Here is a 7,763-nt window from a genome sequence, read left to right as displayed (position 1 = left end):
CTTGGAATCGGCCCAGCGGCGTGTAACCTGTGTAGAGGGAAGGGTTTTGCTCTGGATTTCTGCAGGTTTTTGTACTATGGTAGCCTCAAAGAAATTACCCAACTGAAAGGATATGAATGCACATTCACAACACCTTTTCTTCTCCTTTTTATTTTCAACGAGATAAACAACACTCTTGAGAAGGCTCAGACTGGATTAGCTTTGAATTCCAAAGTACAGTATTGCTGCTGAATTTCAAACTGGGTAATAATTCTGGCTAATAGGAATAACTGGAAAATTAGAGTCAGGCTCTCTTCTCATTTACTGTAAATTCACCCCACTCTAAATCCTGTAGCACTGTTTCAGGCTCATACAGATCTGCACTTCACTTTATAGCCAGGCAAAATACATGCATTCATATTCAACTTTTAAACTTGCTTAGTGGCAGAGTGACCATCAGAGGTCCCTTCCAACCTGCATTGCCACAATCCTTTGACAAATGGTGGTGTAATTATGAGCATTTGTGAAGCAGGATCACAGTTCAAAACTAGAATTCTTAAGCTTTTGCCATCATATATTTGAGCTTTGGTTCTTCGTATCATTTTGTTGATGAAAACCAGACAGCAAGCCAGTTTTTAAGTTTCTGTCTCTGGTGTAATTGCAGCTCGCTATCACTAGCACACCCTCAGTCAAGTTTATAAAGATCCAGATCCAGTCTCTTGGCAGGGCAGACATACAAAACCACTTGACATCTGCGTTCATTAAGGTATGTTGTGTTTTACCACATTTGAAATGGTGATTAAACAGGGGAAATTTTATCTGCAAGGAAAGTTACTGCAAAATCTTGCTGAGCCTTGGCAGAAGGAAATGGGAAGTTCCCCTGGAAGCAGCAAGTACATTGTTCTCCCTTACAATTGGGTCCATTAAAGTTACTGGGAGTTTGTATTCTATTCAGATGGGGATTTGAACCCTTAGGGGGAAAAAAAAGGCCTTTTATCACCTCAGAAGAAGAATTAACACCATTGCTCTAATGTAGAGGAAAGGGGTGGGAGCACACCAGAAGTCACTGTTTACAAAGGATGTGGGGGGGAAAAACAAGTTTGTTTTTCTGATTTTCTCTGCTGACATCGCACTGAAAGAAAATATTTGTATCTCATTACTGAAGGAGCTTGATGCTGTCCGGTTGTCCCTGCACATGCCTTATATGTCTGTCTAGAGAGTGAAGGGTGACTGAAATCATGCTTGCAAGGACACTGTCCAGGCTTACGTGCCTGTGTACTACTGAATTATAATTAATGCTAACAAATGCCAAGCGAAGCTGTTACAGCATCCTTAAGGAGGCTGAGCAGCCAAGATTTCTTGCCACATGCTCTGGCTGCATCATCAAAAATTTATCCAAAACAGTTAGCAAGCAGGTGCTATTGGAAGCAGTGTCCTCACCTGCATGTGTGCAGGGGTAGTTAGCGAGGTTTGGAAAACCAGGGGTATCCTCAAAGCTTCTTTGCCTTTTCCAAAGCTTTAATGCAAAGTATTGTTTTTCAAAGGAAGTTTTATTTCCGTCACGTGTACTGAAGTAAAGGCTGAGCTAGGCAAATGGTATAGATTTCTGTCTGAAGGAGGATTCTTACCCTTAGAGAGCCTTTGCCTTTCTAAAAGCAAATAAGGCAACACATCCTGAGACGTGTAACCTGGGGAAGGAGCCCTTGCTGTAGGAAAGGAGGAGAGCAGGACCCCCTTGTGCTACAAGTTCTTTGAGGCACTGGGGCAGTCCTTACAAGAAGGAATATTTTTGGTTGGATATTTACATTTCCAGGGAAAACAAAAGAAGTCCACGTGTCGCCCCTCTTTCCCCGTCTGCTGTCTCAGCACCTCTCCCTTGCTCCGTGGTGAAATCTGCTTTGCCAAGTGACAGTAATTTCCCTCACATGGAAAGAAACTGTATTAAGACTGAACTAAGCATTTTACTTTCAGGATTTTTGGTTTTCCAAATATATCTTCATTATATACAAAAGATGCCAAGGACCTCATTTCTCGTGTTTTTGTACCCCATTGAGAACTATGGGTTTTGCTTCCTCCTGCCACTGACCATCTACCAGTGATGGTCACTTTATCTATACTAATTATACACATAAAATTATAGAGTGTGCACCCTTGATATTTTCCTTGTTTGTAACTCTCTTATGGAAAAGCAGGATCAGAGTCTGAAGCTCCCCAGCCTGCTTCTGTAAAAACTACCTCTGTGTTTTGTTGCAGATAAATGATACAACTTTCCTGTTCAATAGCCGTGGGATATTCTTCGTGGTGGTAGATGCATGTTCAGGAGCAGTTGTGAGTAGGCGGCACTTTGACATGGTTACCAGTGAAAATGCTGCCAGGACAATTACTGATTATGTTCAAACATCTGTAAAAGAAAGGTAAGCAAACTGCAGAGAGCCCATTTCGTGTGGCTGATAGACATAGAAAGGAAAGTTACCTGCTTTCAGAGGTGTGCTCTGAACAGTTCTGGTGCAGATTAAATATATACAAATCCCAAATATCACCCAGATCATATGAGAAGCAGTGTCTCTCTCCCAGGATTGCACAGATTAGAGCAGACAGAGACAAGTTTTCTGGAAAACTGGCAATTCCTTCTAAATTAACAGTTCATTTTCCAGCATGGAGTAGATAAGGTCCTTGCAATGACATTTGCAATCCTGCACACCTATCCTGGTGTCCAGCAATTTCCTGGCAGCCGATGAGTCAGTTTTCCATTTCTGAAACCAAGTTGGGTTTCTGTTTACCCTCGCTGATTGTTTTTGCCTCTTGTGACAGAAGAAAAATCATCCGTGTGCCAGATTTTCCAGTAGCACTTTTCTTGGACGAGCCAGTGAACAGACCTGTCTGCCTGCCGGCTCCCTTACCTTGCGTGTGCCCTACTGATGGTCTGGATCATCTCTGTTTGTGTCTGTCCCACATTCCTTGTGGTTTTATGTGTCGCCACACAAGCACGGAACAACAGAGATTTATAGATAAATTCTTGGCTGCTGGCAAAAGCAAGTCCAGAAAACAGACTTTCAGTCCAAGACATTTCTGAGCAGCTCATGACCAAAGATTTGAATACTCCTGAGTTACTACATCTATATTTACGCACATGAGTCTGTACATGTATAAAACATGCATGAAGTGACATATATCCACACAATGCCTGTATATTTGGTTTGATTTTCTGGTAGGATATGTATTTTACAAGTCTAGGCATTCAGCTAAATGCAACCAGTTGTGCAGCCTGTAATTCAGTGCAGGTACAACTCACTGAGGGCTGTGAGGTTCAAAGCTGGACTGAGGCTTGACCGAAAATCAGACCAAAGATACGGGTGTATCCAGTGTCTCAGGACTGTACAGCAATTGAATTTCTTCGGCAGCTGAGTGTGATGTTCCCATAAGGGATGCATTCAAAACCAGCCATTTGTGCTTGTTTTGACTCTGTGTGAAGCACAGGTTTAATTTAGGAACATTTAAACAGAGGGTTAAGCTTAGGGAAAGCTTACGTGTGATCGAAATCAAAGGGATTTTAGCATGTTCTTATAGGTAAGCAAGCTTTCAGTACTTTTCTGAATTGGTGCTTAAAGGTCTTGGAGGTTCTTAAGTAAGTTTTTGCAGTCATGCAGTAATTACTGTCTTTTTCTTTCAGATCACTTGTTCTTGTGTGCTCTAGAGATATTGCAGACGTGTTGAGGAGCTCGGAAATGACTGTTTTTACCAGGTTAGGTTCAGCAAAGCCTATTGTCTTCCACAAGGAAGGTAAATGAACTTTAACCATGTTTCTTTTGCTTAAGAATTACTGGTGTGTTTCCCTACCAAGAATGTACACATATTTATACAGTGCTTATCAATATATTTCTTACCACAATATGCCAGTGTAACCTACTAAAAACCTCTTGGCTTAGGGATGGTGAGAAGTAGAAGAGTATGGTGAGAAGAGAGGAGAGTATTTCAGAGTTTTGACCCTACTTCACCAATGAGAAGCTGCATGCTACAATTTTTTTCATTCTAAAGGGATCTTGTTTTTCTAACAAAAAGGGCATTTTATAAAGATCCCATCTTTAAAATTCAACTACTTTTCAAGGGGTAACAATCATAGACTGAAAGGTTGATGAAAAAGAGAATAGCCTGAAGTGAAATAGGAGCTATTTATTTTTTTGGATGGATGGAAGGAAGGAAGGAAGGTGAAATCACCAGTTTCAGAAAGTTGTTCTTACAGTTTTACCTTGAATTGCTGCAAGAAATCCATTGGTATCATTGATCCAGGTAATCCATCCTGGGTTTCCTACTGGAAAACCAGGGGCTACTGAATCCAGATTTGGATGAATAATTTGAGTGATAAGGAAATCAGGAAAACAACCAGCCAGCTTGACTCAGATGTCATTTGCAGTCTCTCAAGCAGAGATCAGATGGAGAACTGGCTGTATTTCTAGCTAGCAGCTGGTCTTTTTCTTGGGAGCTTGGGGATTTTTTTCCCAACTGCTTTACTGAAGTTTGTATCAATTTCTGGTTCAAGTTTCAAAGCTCATTGCTCTGACTGTTCCAGGGAAGGACAGTCTTTACAGCAGAGACAGTGATTTCACTTCACTGCCTGTTTGATTCCTGAGAAGCTGTTTTTTCTTTCATCCCCTTAAAAGCAAAAATTTGAGGGTTCCTTTTTTGTTTTTTATCCTGAGACTTCATTCTTTCATCAGAGCCCTGAATACTTTTGAAAGGAATTTTTTTATTAAAAAGCAATCTTTTTTGTTTGTTTTGTCAAACTTTGTTCCCTGAACCACCTGTGCCGCTTGCTTGGGTGCAGCACTTCCAGGTCATTTTGGAAGCTTGGAGCAGCCTCCAGCCCTGACTACTCCTGGGGTACAAACAGCAGCAAGCAGGGCCACCACCATCCTGGGGACGTGCTGGTTGGCGGCCACCTCCTTGCTGCTTTGGTGGGATGCTGGTGGCTGGCAGCGGGACAGAGACGCTTTCGGCTGCCCCTGTTTTGCTTTTCCTAAGGGCAAGGGTGTTCACCCACGTGTCTGCCCTGATTTCCAGTCTGGGTAATTATGTTCTGCTTCATGAGCTTTCTCCCGCTGATTCAGGTATGCGCACTATTTGACTTCACAGCTTCAGAAGTGATTGCACACAGCATTGGTCCACGCTGGGGGGGCTGCGTTTCAGGGAATGTTTCTCCCAAGTGCATGTTTCTTCTGCCAGGGATAATGCAAAAAAAATCAACAACCAAACAAAACCCCAGAAGATCCCCTTGACCCCAATGGGATCAAGATTTAGGGTCCTGTTGCCTGGTTTCGCAAAGCCTTATTTAAATTAGAAGTGTTTACAGGAATAGTCTCGATCCAACCAGCTGCAGATAGCCTTGGGAGACTTTGCAATGAAAAGCATAACATAAACACAAGACATTATTATTAAAATGGAAGAATACATAATGCCTTTGTACTTTGTGACAGCAGAGGACCAGCGCAGAGTTGACATGGGGAATAGTTTAGGCATAACAGGAAGAAACTGATGTAAACTCATAAAATAAGGATTCAAAGTGCCTAATCATTTTCACGTAGTCAAATAAGAAAAAGTACCGATGCTTAAAAAGAAATAGTAAAACATTAATTCTGTTTACTGACATCTGGGAACCTGTCATAGCTTATTGAAATACCTGCAGATCTGGGATGCAATGAGGTTATGGCTTCAACAAGGTTCATTCTCTCTTTCATCACCCTTTTTCTCTCCTAAATGTTCTGGATTTTAATCCAAGGAAAAAAAAAGAAGGGATCAGAAGTTTCCATGATGTGTGGAGGGAGTCCATGCTGTGCTGTTAATAACTGAACCGACCCGTCCAGAGGGTCACTCTCTTTGTGTCTGTTTTTCAGGGAGTTTTGCCATGCTTGGCTACAAAGGACAAGCCAGACCCTCCTGGATTAAAGTCCTTAATCATGCTGGTTATCAGAAAGCCGCGTCTTTACAGCATTATGTTCCCTTGAAGCTGAAAGAATATCAATGTCCAGAATATAATGCTAATGAGTTACTAAAATTCACTTTTTCTCAGAACCACTCGGAGCACATCTCTGCAGAGCCCACCGTGCACCAGGTTTAGCATCCCTGGGGTAGCACCAGCCAGGCAAAGCCCATCACCGTAACCAAAACCTGCTCTTGTTTTTATGGGATTGTACCAAACCGATGACGTTCACTTGTGTATTTTATAACTAATAAATATATTCTCATCTCACCTACTGTGGAAGAGCTTTATTTTTCAAGCATTACCTCGCAGGGCAGGATAGAAACAGCCTGTGAGCTGCCCTTCCCAAGAAGAAGTATTTCAACATGTCTAAGATTTGGTATCAAAAGGTAAGTTTTAAAGGCAAAAGCCTGCTCTCCAGTATCATAGGGACTGGAAATAGAACTTGGCGTGGAAACTTTAGCAACATCCGGGGAAACAGATGAGCTTCAGCATACATAGGTGCTCTTTTCCTCCCATTAACATCTGCTTTTGGAAAACCTAAGTGTCCATCTGCTGTTGCATCTTAGGTCAACTTGGCAACATCTGCTTGGTAAACATGCAATGATCTTATGATAATATCTTCTAATCAAACAGAGTATATTGGGTGCATCAAGGAGTTATAAATATGTTTCTGTCTCTAGCTAATGACTGGTGAAATGATGTCTGTCCAACTGATGTGAACATTTAATTAAAGACCTACAAGAATAAAACTCAGGATAAAGTATGTGCTGTGTTGGCTAAAGTCTTGCGTTCCTTTCAGACAATGCTCATATTGACTTTCTGCTCTCATTGAGGACTGAAATACCGCCAGTATTAGTGGCTAATTCTCTTTGATTTTTTGTTTATGCTGCTGCTTTTTGAAGTAAGGACAAAAATAGAGCTTTGTATGCACACTGCTAAACAACCCATGACCTCACTGACTACAGATTAAGTACAAAGTTACCCTGAAATGACATACTAATTTTGTGTTGAACATGGTGTTACTTGGTGACAGCTGGGAAGCAGTGGGTGATTTCATACTACCTATGTCTTTGTCACACAGGTTAAACAGGTAGGTGAAGGCTTTGTTACTAATGTCCTGTCATTTTTTGAAACTCTCAGAAATGACTGAACAAGTTGCTGCAGGGGAAGGTTAGTGTTTTGTTGGCCAGACTTTTGCTCCCTGGTGAGTTAGTCGCTCTGGCATCCGCACACTGGCCAGCTGATACCGTGCCTCTGGTTTGGGACTGAGCTTCTTGGCTGGGACGCTTGCCTCCATCAGACATATCGTCCAGCAGTCCTTGGACGTGGGGTGCAAGGACTCCTGAAAGGTTTACAGGCAGAGGAGGTGGCTGCAGCTCCATCCCCACACCAGGTAGGAGAGGTGGGAGTTGGGTTTGGTCAGGGGAGAGGTCCTGGTGTGCTAGAAAGTATGAAGAAGTCACTGATGCTGCTCAGTAAAGGTAAGGCACAGAGTGATGCACAGGACATCAGGGGCCTGAGCTGTCCCTTGTGGGGACCGGTGGATATTGACATCCTCAGTAGAGGTGAGGAGTGGTACAGGAGCCCAAGCAGCTGGGACTGACCCTCCGAGGAGCCCCCCGAAGTCCTTCTGAACTCCTGTTAGTACCTAGTTGTTATGACTTCTGAGGCTGTGCAGGGGAAGAACAGCAAGATGTTTTTGGCTTCTGAGTGTAAACCCAACATTGGAACGACTACTTACAGAGCAAGCTTTTAGCTTCTTGGAGATTTATTTGATAATGTGTGACAGGTCCAGACCCTGGATCCC

The 7,763-nt window shown here is 42.5% G+C and overlaps 1 protein-coding gene across 1 annotated transcript in view; it reads left to right on the top strand.

Annotated features, from left to right (window-relative positions):
* LOC104545102 (transmembrane protein 2-like) overlaps positions 1 to 6,091 on the top strand; it is a 45,575-nt gene extending 39,484 nt beyond the window's left edge. The window contains exons 17-20 of the mRNA XM_010190151.1: positions 644 to 745; positions 2,233 to 2,393; positions 3,650 to 3,759; positions 5,868 to 6,091. Of these exons, the coding sequence (XP_010188453.1) occupies positions 644 to 745; positions 2,233 to 2,393; positions 3,650 to 3,759; positions 5,868 to 6,091 (597 nt within the window). The remainder of the gene's footprint in view (positions 1 to 643; positions 746 to 2,232; positions 2,394 to 3,649; positions 3,760 to 5,867) is intronic.
* The last annotated feature ends 1,672 nt before the right edge of the window (positions 6,092 to 7,763 follow it).

Source organism: Mesitornis unicolor, unplaced genomic scaffold (assembly GCF_000695765.1).
Source record: "Mesitornis unicolor isolate BGI_N332 unplaced genomic scaffold, ASM69576v1 scaffold25538, whole genome shotgun sequence".
Lineage (NCBI taxonomy): Eukaryota > Metazoa > Chordata > Aves > Mesitornithiformes > Mesitornithidae > Mesitornis > Mesitornis unicolor.
Note: the sequence above shows the minus strand (reverse complement) of the source record. Positions and strands in the feature narration are given on the sequence as shown.